At 40.3% G+C, this 14,641-nt stretch overlaps 1 protein-coding gene across 1 annotated transcript; it reads right to left on the minus strand.

The window, feature by feature from the left end:
* Positions 1-659: 659 nt before the first annotated feature.
* On the minus strand, positions 660-6,818 carry LOC133285458 (kinesin-like protein KIN-12B). Its single transcript, XM_061482690.1, has 16 exons — positions 6,546-6,818; positions 6,342-6,479; positions 6,157-6,240; positions 5,937-6,062; positions 5,789-5,848; positions 5,643-5,696; positions 5,464-5,556; positions 4,825-4,957; positions 4,534-4,708; positions 3,913-4,062; positions 3,694-3,823; positions 2,547-3,602; positions 2,402-2,500; positions 2,165-2,317; positions 1,250-2,089; positions 660-968 (listed from the first exon to the last, which is right to left on the minus strand). The coding sequence occupies exons 1-16, from the start codon at positions 6,816-6,818 to the stop codon at positions 660-662; spliced, it is 3,873 nt and encodes a 1,290-aa protein (XP_061338674.1).
* Between the last annotated feature and the right edge of the window lie 7,823 nt (positions 6,819-14,641).

The raw sequence follows: 14,641 nt of genomic DNA on the forward strand, positions 1-14,641 counted from the left end.
ATTATAAGTTAATTATAGTATAAATTGTTAATTGAAATATACACTTAGCATCGCTTATATCTACATTATATATGCCTGAGAATGATATTAACAATATCTTAAAAGTAAAAAGAGTGCATAATGAGAATGGCATAAAGAGATCAACCCCAACTACAATCATTTTTATAATTTAATGTTAAATATGCTGCAATTTTCATTCTTTCTCATATGGATATAGGATATAGGAAATCCTTCGAAAATTTTCATTTAAATATCATCATCAAAGGTGACCCCTACAGTTACACCCCCTAAATCTTTAAAATTCTAATTGAATACAAATGGATTTTTTTATCCAAAAATAATCTATTAACATCCTTTGAAATTTCAACGTAATACATCCCCTAAATCACAATTTTCCTAAACCAAAGATCCAAAGTGAGAAAAGTACGTTTCAAAGGGGGAAAAGAAAGGTGGGAACCTGCATCGACTTTTGTAACAGACAATATCTGTTAGGTACATCTGCGGACTGACAAATTCAAATAAGGGTTTGAAGCAAGAAAGAGACGAATTGGAGACAAACTCATTTCTGCTTACAAATAATAATAAGAACGAAAGAATACAATCATTTCTTCAAATTATATGAACAAATTAATACAAAATTACACAAAGTGCGCGATGATCTATATATTGCATCTGTCGTAACTAGAGAACCATGATGGTTCCGCTAGTTTTGCAAGCTCACCATCCTCTACATTATTCTTAAAGGGCTCAAACTGCTCATTTACACTGTGTGGCTGCTCCTTTGAGTCATCATCATAACTGGGCATGAACACATCATTATCATAAGTAGGTCGTACTGATTCCTTCCGCAAACGTGTTTCCGCAAGGAGCTCATTAAGCGTGCTAATCTCCTTCTCATGCTTCTTCTTCAACTTATCAATTTGTTTGTAGGCCTTTGCAGCTTCTTGCTCTGCATCCATAGCCCGTTTCTGCAAATTTCATGTTAAAGTTGAAAAATTCACCACTAGCAGGGAAAATTTATAATATGTTCATCAGCAGAGCTGCAAGCAAATAAAATTGACTTGCTGCTTATGGGGTGTGCCTTTTAGGAATAAACTTACGGAAGGATATTTTGCACAGACTTAATGATAGGAAAAGCATAAAAAACTAGGGAAACTCTTCAGAACTTCTATAACAATAACCAAATAAATTTTACTCAGTTGATAGCTGATAACATGAAACAGAGAAATACAATTGATTTGTTACTAACCTGCGCAGTAGTTACAGCTTCTTCAGCTTCTTTAAGCCGCAAAAGCAGTTCACCCGCAGCTTGCACTGCCTCGGCAGTATCCTTCAATTGGGCCTGAAGCCCTCTATTTTCATCCCTGAAGAATCGCCTTTCTTTTTCTCTTTCTGCTTTTAACGCTGAAATCTCTGCAGCAAGGGCATTTATGAACTTAGACTCTGCACCTTTTACTCCTGCTCTGGTAGCTGCTTTCTTGACATCCTCAATTCCATCCTGGATCTTTCGATGCCTTGCAAGCAAGTGGATATGTTTCTCTTCCAAATCTGCATACTGTTCTAAAAGTCGTGCATGTCCTTCTATAGCCATTTGCATGACTTCCTGAAGTTCCTCAGTACACTTCCTCTCAGCTTCTAATTCCCGCTTCCTCTTTTCGGCTAGCGACCTGTTAGCTTCAAGCTCGGCCCTCAGTTCTTCAGAGAGAGAAATCCACTTGCTTTCTGCCTCAGTCCATCTAATTCTTTCTTGTTCAAGTTTTACTTCCGCACTGTCCTTGGTTGAAGCTGGAATTTCACTTGTCTCATCCCTCTCCTCCGTTGACTCTGGAATAGCAGTGAGGTTTGCTGCCAAACTGGGTTCAGATGAGCATGTTAATTGCAATAACGGATATTGCTTCCTAGCTGATGTGGATGAAGAGTCAATATAAAATTGAAGCTGGCTTCTTAAACTTTGTATCTCTTCCATCAACACTTCCCTCTCCCCCAATTTATAGAAATTTTGATACTCTTCTAGTTCCTCTCGTACTCTTTTTAACTCTATCTCCATCTTCAAAACTTCGGGATGATTCTCGTTCTTCTCCTTTAAAAGCTGTTGAAGGTCGAATATTGTAAGCATGTATTATAGAATTCATAAATGGGAAACCTGAAAAGAACATATATACACCTTGTGCTCATGGGCAAGGGCAACCAGCTCTTCATTAGCGAACTCCTCTGTGGGTAAAACATCATCCATAAGGCTCTCAAGGCGAAGTATTTTATCTTCCCTTGTCTGTGCAATTATGGCATTGCATTCCCTCTCATGCTTGTACTGTTGCACCTACAAATTGCACGGGAAACAGTCACAAAAACAGACAAAAGAGAGCACTGAGATGGTAGTTGAGAAACAAATAGAGAAATTTACCAGGCGATTAAGCTGCATTATCTCATAAGTCTGCTTTGCACAGAACTCTTCAAGGGCCATTTCTCGCCTTATAGATCCTGCCAAAACCTTCTCTACTGCCTATAATACGAGAAAAAATTATTGATATAATGAATTCCAGTTATACTGAAAAATCCAACAGAATTCTTGTACTTACTTTCAGAACCTGCTTCTTTGGCTTATCACCAGACTCAGGGCAATCAACAGGTACCAACTGTAGGTTTGAGTTATTGTCAATCTCACTGACATCAAGTTGTGTCCTGCTTTTACAATTACTACAGGTGAACAGAACAGAATCTTCTGTGACATCATCATCAAGAAAAGTCTGCACGCCCACATCAACTTTGTCAACTGGAAAAATTAGTCTGGATTCTCTTGGTCGTAATGAAAACCTATATGAAGACTGCCTCAAAGTTGCGTTACGATGGTGACTATCAATAATTTCAAGACCATGGCGTATGCTTGCTGCTAAATTTTCTGTTTTAGTAAGGAAATTTGGAGCTGTCTGACTAGAAAAGGCAGTAGATGAGCCTTTCTTCTGATTGCCCCTTTTTATGCCCAAATCACTTTCAACAAGATCATTCCCAGAAGGAGACAGCCCTGACGATGTCCTCAGACTTTTCCTGCTGCTGCTGATTCTAGGAGAAACACTAGGAGTTGGGGATTCAAGGAGTGGGGATAAATCACACTGAACTACGCTTAGGCCAGCAGGAGAGACACAATCCATTTTGTCACTAGGAGAATCAATGGATGCATTTGGGGCTGAAAAACCAGCAAAATCTCCAATTTCAGATTCACTCGCAGGACAAGAGAAACTGCTTCGTACTATAGCACAGGATGATTCTTCATTCACGCATTTACTGCCAGAGCAACTGGGAGCATTTTTCTCCACACTAGGTTGAACCAAATCCTGATTATCAGTACTCATTTCTTTTACATTTTCTGTTACAATATTACAAATATTCGGCGCATCAGCATCGCAGAAAGCTACATCATGGTCCTCAACACCTTCCTCATCAATCTCCATCTCCTCATCACCGTCATCGTCAATACGGGATAATGGTGGCGGTCGATTGAAGCTAGACTGTAATAAATTCAAGCTTCTTCGGATCCAAGCTGTTGAATGACCCCCACTTGAGTCCATTGGATTGTAACCATTCGCTTTAACTCGATGCAGCTCATCCTGTTTATTTCTTACAATTTTGAGTTATTCAAAATGAATTTCATAGAATGGCAAAACAAAACATGAATGAGAAATGCGGAATAGAATATACCCTTAGTTGCCGTATCACTTCTCGCAACTGGTTCACGTCATCCTGCATAACTTCATTAACAACTGCCTTGTTCTTGATAGCTTTGGCACGTTGCGCAAATCTCAATGTACTGAAAGTTTCACTCCTACAACTGCAGTACCAAGTCATGTTAAAAAAAATCCGTAAAGAAGAAGGATCAAATGAAAAAACACCTCAAATGACCAATGGTTTATATACTACCTTTGTGCTGGTGAAATAGCACAAACCATTGCTAATTTTGCATTTCCTCCAAGTGACTCCTGCAATAAAAATGTCAACCGGGAATCTCTGTATGGTATATGCCGCTGCTTTCCAGTTTGAGAGACTTCCGCGAGAATATTTATCAAATTCCTGCAGTCCAATTTAGCCTCGGTAAGTACTAGCTCCCCAAAACAACCACATATATGCAACAATCTAGTTTTGTCATTTTTCCCCTTTTAATTCACATTTGTATTTTCCCTAGTTTCAAACAGCAGAAGAACATAAAGAAACTGTAACTTTCAGCTTTGAACTGTCCCTGTTAACATTTATCCTATTTCAGGGTACCATGTTACTTTTGCTGATTGTGGGACTCATTATGGTTAGAACTTTCCCTTAAAGCCTCAATATATTATATTCAAGATTCTCTTTTTTTTTTCTGTGTGTTTCTGGCTAAACTGTAATTAAAGCTTAATTCACCCTATCATTAGACATAATGTTTTTCATTTCCTATAAAATCATGATACCAAGTGGCGTGGCATTCAAAGCTTTAATCCACTAATTTTAAACATCTTTATATTCTGATATCAAGTCCATGTAATACACACAATCGTTAAAACATACCCAAGCTGTGAGAGTGATCTATTAATATTGCCAGCTTCCTTTAAACGCTCTCCTGCAGCACCCGTTAATTTTTGTCGTTCTGACCCAGCTAGATCAACAAGATTGATTCTACTTGTTTTAAATCTGCTCATACCATCTGCTGTGCTCTGCAAACATGAATTTACTTCAAAATCCCCTTTCAGATATATGTGCCAGGAATAATAAGGAAACATCATCTATTTAAAAACACAAAAATGAGTGAAATGCAAATGTTTATCAGCATTTTACTCATATTACTAAAAATTGTATTACTTGACAATCGCCGTGCCATGAGAGAATGGTGTATCACCTTGCATCGGGATTCAACAACACAAGTAAAAACAGTATGTGAGCGGGAACTCTCAGAATTTATACTGGTTGCACCTATTCTCCTGTTTGATAATCCCTGCATAATGAAAGGTAGATGACAGTAAAAAACATTAAAGAGAAAAGGGCACACAGTGACAATTATGAAACCATGATTTGTGGTGACCTTTATCGAGTCCAAATTGTATTAAGTCTATCTAATTGAAACAAAACAAGAACAAGCATTTCATATGAACTCCTACATAAATAAGCTTTGAGATTCCTCACTCTTTCAAAAACTTTACAAGAAAAATATGAAAATTAAATTTTAAACTTCAATGCATTCGTATAAACCGCATGACATGAAATCATTCAATTTTCTGGCTATCAATAAGTAACATGAATGCTTTCCATTGATATAGTCATGTTTCAGAGCATAAAAAATGGCCATCTACATAATAAACAGCTAAGACTAGTTCCACAGAGGCTCAAATCATATTGTCAGATATTGCACCTTCAGAGGATAGTCAAAGTTAGGTCATAAAAAGAAAGAAAACATTTGTATTAATACAATGCCTGTGAGACAGTAAGTATGATGAATCATACCTTTATTAAAAGCTGAGTTACATCCTTCATCGTAGACACAGGCTCCTCTGTAAGATTCTCTACATACACACCAGATTTGACATCTTCTCTAATCTGGATAAAATGCAAAAGATCAATTCCAGTATAAAGCAGTGAAACATGGGAAAAATAAATAAAACCTATGGTCTTTTAGATTTTACCTGTAGGTTTCTTTGATTCGGATCTAATAGATCCGTGATTTGCTCATTGTATATCTGCAAAATCAAATTTTGTGTCAAAAGGAGTAAAATGACAATGTTAAGCAAGTCAGGAATATGAAAAGAGAAATAATTCAGTGTCATTCAACCTCAAGAAAAGAACAGTGGCACTGATACTTGAGTTGTTTGTCAGAATGCTTAGTTTGCTCCTGTGCAGGGAATACAGCAGTAAACATCATGAAACACAGTGCATGCAATCTTCAAAGAATTTAGTGAGGAATATAATTAAATGTTTACTTCATTGATGCGTGCAAAGAGTCGCTGAAAAACACGGGGTGTAAGGCCTTGCTGATCATTTGTTGCATTCGCTTCGGACAAAGAATTGGCAGGACCCCACATTGTATAGGTCTTCCCACTCCCTGTCTGGTCAGTGTGAAAAACTATTATCAAATTCAACAGCACTAGAGCAGCAGCAACACAGCAAAATCAAAACGAAAAAAGGTTAATGGGAAGAAACCTGTCCATAAGCAAATACTGAACTGTTGAAACCAGACAAGCAATTCTCAACCAGAGGCACCCCAAGATGTTCGAAAATATCCAGCTGGAAAATTGGATCAGAAAGTAAATCAAAATCAAACACTACAAAATCAAGTAATTTCGTATAAGATAAACAATCAGTTTCACCAGAAATAGAAACCGTGCCTGAGTAGACTCCATGTCAGCAACAGAATCGAAGGTGAAAGTCTGGCCGTTAACTGATAACGAATCACCAGAAATCTTCTGAACTATAGGTTCCCCTTCGTCCTTGTCCTGGCACAGTGGCCTCATCCTCACAATAACCTAGAGAACAAACAATTAGCAACACGACGAAGGTCAACAAAAGTTCAAAACCCTAAATATAGATACCTTGACGCCTGAATCGGAAGTTCCGGGAAGTGAATTGTCGGTGCTGAGCTTGCGCTTGAGAGGGTTGGAAGAAGGAGGCCTTGGTGGTAAGGGACTCTTCAATTTTGCCGGCGATGGCGAAGGGATGGTAACATTGGGATCTGAGGGAGGATCGTTCTCCTTTGTAGATCTGTGTTTGCGAGAGGGCCTGGGTTTGGCAGAGCTAGGGCTTGACGAACAAGGAAGCTCGGCATCCTTCAGGGTTGGGTTTCTGGGAAGCATGAATGGCTTCATTTTGCCGATAAATTTAGAGAGAGAAAGAGATGAAGAGAGAGAAAGAAGGGAAGACAGAGAAGGAATGAGGAAGGGGAAGAGAGATAGAGAGAGGAGGTAGCCGTTGGGGGGTAGATGGGGGATTTGAACTGATTTGAGAGAGAAGAGAGCGAAATTGAACTTTTTTGAAATTTGTGTTGGATCTGGAGCGCCTGTTTGGGTTCGGATACTCCAAAGTCCGAATTGCGAGGGATCCAAAGGAATGGGCTCCTATTAAAATAATACAAATTTTTTTTTTTTGGTAAGAAAATAATACAACTTTTATACGTACTAGTTAGTCAACGCCCACCTTTTTTTATATATATATATATATATATATATATATATATATATATATATATATATATATATATTTAATGCGTGTTCAAGGTAACTGATTCAAATTATTGTAATTTTTATTAATTAATTTATGTATGTTATATAACCCCATTTAAAATTTGAAAAAACTCATTAAAAAAAATTAATGATAGTCAAAAATTGGAAATAGATGAAAAAAAATATAAGGCTTAAAAGTAATAAAAAAAAAGAGGTGCTTTTTAATGGATAATTCATATGTCAAACCAGTAGAGGAATTATAACTTTTTTGGTGGGGACGAAAATAAAAAATTTAATATTATAAACAAAAAAAAATACAATGAAATATGAACCTAATATAAAAATTTTGAAAGAATTTTATTACAATATTCAATGTCAGTTCACTTAAGTCTTGCTCTATTACATATTTTTATATTGTTAAACTCTTCTCTAACTGAATATGTACTAAAAACAATTTATTTCTTAATATATGTAATCCAATTTAGTAAGTTAAGTGATTTGGTTTTATCCTATTTAGAAAGTAATGCGATGATTATTTATTTTTTACAATTTAGGAAGTTAAGTGGTTTTCTTTTTTTTTTTTTTCTAATTTAGTATTAGATTTGATGATTGTAGGTAATTACCGTGCCTCCTTTCAAATAATATGTCTTATCACATTATCAACGTGTTTGGTACTTGAAAAATTTTAGTCTCCTGAAAAAGCATGCTTGGAGAAGTAAGAATCCCATGTTAGGAACTCCAAAATAAAAAAGTTTCCAGAATGAATATATTTCTCGGCAACGCTTTTTGTGTGCAAAATTTGGTACGGACAAGAGGTCAATAGTTCCATGGATTAATTGAAACTTTATGGTACCCAGAGAAGTGAAAAATAAGCACAAAAATATTGACGAAAGTAACCTTACTGGAACACGAGTTTGGCTTCTCTGTAACCTTACTGGAACACGAAAATAACATGTGACGGAAGCCAAATTTAAGAATGTGCAAAATAACCAAAAAATTGGGTCGAACATGAACCGAACCAAACCGCCCCATAAAATAACCGGTTTTTAAAAATCAGTTCATGAAGCGAACCGATTTTTAAAGAACTAGTTCATGAACCGAACCGGTTTTTAGAACCGGTTTAAGAACCAAACCGAATCATTTTCAAACCAAACCAAATTAATTTTTATAACTTTATTTTTTAAATTTTAATTTTTTTTTCTTTTCAAAAGAAAGTCGACCCGAACCGGTTTCGAACCTGTTCCGAACCGAACCACTTCTGAACCGAACCGAACCACTTTTGAACCGAACCATTTAAACTGCTTCGGTTCGATTTTTCAAAAAAACTGGTTCGGTTCGACCTACGCACATCCCTCGCAAAATTAGTTGTGACGGAATACTAAACCTGAATGATAACTGGAACACGAGTTTGGTTTCTCTGTCAACAAAGACCACGACAATTTTGCAAAACCACACCTTCGATTTCTGATGAATGCCTTATGAACCGCTTCAGGTGTACAAAGTATGTCTTTTTCAATGAACGAGAGTCGCAGCAAATCCAGATCCATTACTTCTTTGTCTTCGGTAAAGTTAAAAAATACAATATTTGAAACAAAAAAGGCAAAGTTAGGATTATTTTCGTAAAATAACGTCGTATTCCCACTAATATTTAATAATTAACCAAGCACATGTTCAGTAATTTAACCATAAAAATTTTAGGAAAAATTTATCCTACCAAACACTTTTAGTAACTGTTATGGGCCAGGAAAAGGCCCACGACAGCAAGAAGTCCAACCTACACAAGCCCAAAGGTAAGCTCTATAAATAGGAGCTAAATACCATAGGTATGGCTGATCTCTCTAACCCTATTTTCTTTCAAGCACGACATCGCGCACACACCCCCCTTCAGGCTAAGGCCATCATACTGTCTGTAGTGATTCGTTGTCCCCAAGATACCTAATCCATAATTACCTGGAGAGAAAGCTATAGATCCAACATCAAACAACCGACTTACGGTCGGACACCTCTTCCCACGGCAGAACATTGGCGCCGTCTGTGGGAAACACTTTTCCACTACTACGTGATCGGAAGCCACGATGGTGAGAACGACAAGAAGTGGATTTTGACAACCATCAAGATCAAATTCTAGGATCCAGCCTATTTCTCCAATCAGGGAGAATCCATCGGATCATCGGCAGATAGATACCGATGCAGTGCACGTGAGTGATATGCATTCTGATTCGGCATCAACTCCAGTCGTCAATCCAGACGCCCTATACGTGCAAGGGTTACAACCGATGGAGGAACAAACGGCGGATGCTGTGCAGGCACCAAACGGTGTAGTTGGTGATTATCGGGTAACAAATCTGGCTGTTGCCGCAGTACTTCAGAGAATGGAAGAGATGAAGAGAAGACACGGGCTTGAAAGGGAGGCAGATGCCATACAGATGCGAGAGCTGGAGGCTCGAGTAGGTCGAGCCGCCAACCCGAACCCGGAACGAGCCATAACACGGGTCATGAATGATCTGCGGATCACTAGCACCCAGGCGAACCTTGATAGGACCCGGGGTCGGGGGAGAGGAATTGGAAATATCGACAGCCGACCTCAAAGAAGCACACCCAATGTGGTTCATAATCAAGGACCCGAAGTTCGCAATGGCGGCATAGGACAATCGGGAAGGCTGGAAGAGAACCCCCAGTCTTCAGATTGGAGACGCCCATCCCGGAACCCAAACCTGAATGACGTATCTGGGGTCTACTGGAGGAAGTATCACAGGGGGCAGTACAATGGCAGCCCCTTCGTTGACGAGATCGTGGATGCACCATTTCTAGAGAACCTCAACTTGTCTGAAATTCCAAAATACGATGGAGCGCAAGACCCCCAAGTGCATTTGGATGCCTTTGATACGGCGATGTACATTAAGGGAATTGAAGAGACGTTGATAACCCGGTTATTTGCGACCGCGTTGATGGGAGAAACTCAATCATGGTTCTCATCTCTACCAGTGGGATCTATCAGATCGTTTGAAGAGTTCAGAGGTAGATTCTTGCTGAATTTTGCTACGAGGAAAAAACAGCCCAAGTCCGAATTCGCGCTAGGAAAAATAAAGCAGCAACCTGGTGAAACGCTGCAGAAGTATTTAGACCACTTCAAAATGGCCGCCTTACAAGTTCCCGGGTTGTCTAAGAATGTTCATTTACATTTGGTGATTGCCGGCCTCCACGGATCCTCCAGGTTAGCTAGATCCGTATGCAAAAACCCAGTCCGAACTCTAGTTGAGTTCACTGCATGGTCCGAAAAATATTTGAAGCTCGAGCAGATAGAGATTGAAAATGCAGACCCAAGGAAACACCACGGCCAGATGGAGAAACTCGAAAATCGAAGGCAAAGTGATTTATGGGGTAAAAGGCCAGAAAAGAAAGTTTTAACTAAAGTAAAATTTGATAGATATACACCTCTGAATTCATCCAGATCCCAAATCTGGAGAGAGGTAGCATCCACCGAAATAAAGAGGGTGGATAGGCCACGACCATTACTGAATCCAGCCAGCCTGGACCAATCTCGATATTGCACGTTCTATGATGGCCCTGGCCACACAATCAATGAATGCTGGGATCTAAGGGACACAATTGAAAGATATATCAGGGAAGGAAAGTTGCGTCAATACTTGATAAGAACTCAAGGGTGGAAGAATAATAAGAAGAGGAGATGAGGACGACTTATGAGCCCGCCCCGAGAAAAGAAGTTCAAGGAAGAGGGCCGAGGTAAGATGCCGGCCAAAGAAGAGGATGATGAATTCATAAAACCTGAGTTTGAGTGCAATGTTATTAGCGGGGGTTTTGGTGGAGGACGTGATACAATGAATGCCAGGAGAAAGTATTTAAGAGAGGTGCTTTCGATTCGAGAACAACCCAAGTTTAAAGGAGCCAAACCAGAAGCACCACTGCTGTTTATTACAAAGAAAGAATTGGAGGATGTCATGCCGGGACACGTTGACGGGTTAATTATCACCGGCACAATAGTCAATTGTAAAGTCAAGAAAATGTTCGTAGATAATGGCAGTTTTGCCGACATAATTCTGTGGCAGGCATTCCAGAAAATGAACCTAGATGTGGAAGACTTGAAGCCCTGCAACACGGCTTTGATTGCGTTCAATGGCCGCGATACTATCCCTAAGGGATACATTGACCTGAGGCTTACCTTGGGAACAAAGGAGGTTTACAAGTCGGAAATGATAAAATTCATAGTGGTTGACTTTCCGTCGGAGTATAACGTAATTCTAGGAAGGCCAATTATCCCCAATTGGGATATGCTGGTCTCCACCAAGCATCAGAAGCTCAAGATGATTGGTAAGCAGAACACGGTAATCACCATTCCTGGGGATCAAAAAGAATCTCGGGATTGCTATTTTAAGTCGGTCAGAGCAATAGGCAGTAACCTAAAGACACCAGCCAGGGTGAACCCCAGTAATAAGCAGAATAACTCCAAGAAGAAGGGAACAACATCGGTAAACATGGTGGAGTTGGACATGAGGGATGAAACTCAGATCCCAAGGCCGGAACCTGATGGAGAGCTGGAGGAAGTAGTCATTGGAGAACAAACTTAAACAGCCAAAATCGGAAAGGGGTTGACAGAAGAGAACAAAGTTCGACTTACTGACTGCTTAAGGAGGAACACAGACGTCTTTGCTTGGAAATCCTCAGAGATCCTTGGCGTGGACCCTGACTTTTGTTGTCATAAGCTCGCGGTGTACCCAAGATCAAAACCGGTAGCTCAAAAGAAAAGAAAGCTCAGTGCAGAATGTCGACAGGTGTTAGAAGATCATGTAAAGGAGTTGGTGAAAGCAGGGTTTATCAGAGAAATACAATACACAACCTGGATGTCCAACGCGGTGATGGTAAAAAAGCCAAATGGGAAATGGAGGGTGTGCACGACCTATACAGATCTGAACAAAGTAAGAAGGGAAATGGGTAACAGGTGGTTTAGGAGCTGTATCTTGAATGAGGAAGAAGGGAAACCGAATCCCAATCTTCGTCACCAGATCCCGGTAGAAGAAAAAAGAATGTGGCTCACCAGCGTTCCGGCCTGAGCAAACAGGTTCGTCATCGGCAGGAACGAACGTGTCGAAATCAACCGGGTTGCCAATGGGAAGCCCGGACACTTCTTCAGTTGACATCTCGGAGGCAAAGCTCAGCACCTCTTCCGTAACCCATGGATATTGGGTACGAAAATTATCGGTTACTGGAGCAGAACCTTTCTCGGCCGTACTCACCCCAGCCTTTGGACCTTGGCTAGAGGAAGCAATATTCGCATTCGATTCTGTAGAACGGGACTCCATAAATACCTAGAACAGTAAAATGAAAGATTAAAAGGCAAGAATAACACGTAGCAATGAGGATACATACCCGAATTAAACAAACTATTGTCAGAGGAATTAGAATCGTCAGATGCAAAAACAGGAGCGAGGGTGGTGAACCCGGGGTGTGTGAGCAACTACCCAAAACTAGGTTGGCCATGAAGTCATTCCCCCTCTCCACAAATTGAGCACTAAGGTATACGCAGTTGAAGCAAGGCTCGAGGTTGGTAATATTGGGGCGAGAAGGGACTCTCACACTCCGGTTCGGAAAGGGAACATGTGTAATAGCGTGAACCAGGGTAGAACCTAAGGAAAGGGGGGAAGTTGCCCTGGACGGGTTGCCTAGGTTTTGAGGACCAAGGCTTCGACCCCGGGCTGAAGGACCAGAGGAAGCCCTTCTACCTCGAAGACCCCCCTGCGACCATGGACCGAAGAGCGAGATGAAGAGGCTCTCTTATGGCCACCACCTTGATAGCCGCCTAGCAAAGCAGCCTGTGTTTCTTCCTCGGTTCGAGGCCTGCTGTACAACCAGTACCTCGAACCAGGAGGTAGGCTCTGAATGAACCTTTCCTCTTCTTCTGCAAATCGTCCTTCCTCTTCGGCGTCAATTTCATCACCATGACCGAAGGTGCAGGGGAAAGAGGGTCTTCCTCGAATGGTATAATTTCTCTCACCCATACCAGAAACTATTCAAAGCAGGGTGTGCAAGAAGTGAACAAACAACAGATAAGCTTATGTAGACAATGCGAGACTAGTACATAAGGTTTAACCAGGCAAGAACAGTATGATGCGTCACATATACAGATTGACACATGCAAAGGAACAAGCAAGTAAATAGGTCTGGAACAAAGAAAAGCATTGCAAAACCAAAAGCCATGGTCATATTGAAAAATTAATAGAGAATACGTCAGAAAGGAAAGGCATGCCGAAGGAAAATACCTGTGGAGAAAGGCGCTGAAGAAGCTGGAGATTGACGAACGCAGGAGATGGTGAACGTTGAAGGGAAATGTTATAGGTACTGCCAAGCGATTCGAGATAGTAACAAAGGCAAACAGACAATTTGTGAGACGAATGGTCTGAAATGAAAACTGAGGGTGATAATATGGGGGCTGAAATTGAAAGGTTAAACCCGCGAGAGCCAAAGGGCAGGGGCATTGCGGTAATTGCAGGGTGGACAAGACAGTTGAGAGACGTTTTTGCAGGAGCATTTAATGCTAAGGCGGCAAGAAATGCACGAAGTCACACGTTGAGCCTATTGGAAGGGAGTACGTGGAAAAGTAATCATTAGAGAGAAGGGAGATTGTTTCTCACTTCAAAGCAATCATCAGGTAGCAGTTAAATACAACCATTCTCTACGCTGCCGAAATGAGTGACCGAGTCTCTAGTCTAAGAGGGTCGCATGCCCTAAAACCCGGCAACGTAACCCAGATGAAAATTTCTGTAGAACATCCCGGATGCAAATATGCTTGTAAAAACCAGGGAAAGCTTTCCCTCTCGAAGCCAAGTGGGGAAGTCGAAATAACAAACCAGTCAGGTGACCAACATCCGAGCTAAAAGCACAACAGTCGACTTGACTTGGACATCCCGACAACCTGAAGACTCAGTCTACCGGGCTGTGGGGCAACTGTTATGGACCAGGGAAAGGCCCACGACAGCAAGAAGCCCAACTTACACAAGCCCAAAGGTATGCTCTATAAATAGGAGCTAAAGACCACAAGTATGGCTGATCTCTCTAACCCTATTTTCTTTCAAGCACGACATCGCACACACACCCCTTCAGGCTAAAGCCATCATACTGTAGTGATTCGTTGTCCCCAAGGTACCTAATACATAGATATATAGAGAGAAAACTATAGATCCAACATCAAACAACCGACTTACGGTCGGACACCTCTGCCCACGGCAGAACAGTAACATTCCAACTAAAATATTTTTCCTACTACATTCCGATAATAATTATTTTTTGGATAAAAAAAATTTCTCTTCTATCAAACGCTCCTGTATATGCGTCTTCTTCGTTTCTATATTTTACAACGCATTATTTAATGTTCTAAATTATAATCTTTAGTCAACAAAGGTAAAAATTAAATTATATCCCTGGCGCCATCGACTCTGCATATGTGAGGGAGAAGA

The sequence above is a fragment of the Gastrolobium bilobum genome, unplaced genomic scaffold (genome assembly GCF_033153095.1).
Source record: "Gastrolobium bilobum isolate Gb01-03AN ecotype WA unplaced genomic scaffold, APGP_CSIRO_Gbil_v1 utg32472, whole genome shotgun sequence".
Classification (NCBI taxonomy): Eukaryota; Viridiplantae; Streptophyta; class Magnoliopsida; order Fabales; family Fabaceae; genus Gastrolobium; species Gastrolobium bilobum.

Bases quoted from the DNA above. Each gene is read 5' to 3' on its own strand.
- LOC133285458 (XM_061482690.1), bottom strand. From the start codon at position 6,818: ATGAAGCCATTCATGCTTCCCAGAAACCCAACCCTGAAGGATGCCGAG. The intron at 6,480-6,545 runs GTATCTATATTT...TTTGTTCTCTAG, and splicing joins CTTCCGATTCAGGCGTCAAG to GTTATTGTGAGGATGAGGCC. The intron at 2,501-2,546 runs GTATAACTGGAA...CTCGTATTATAG, and splicing joins GAATTCTGTTGGATTTTTCA to GCAGTAGAGAAGGTTTTGGC.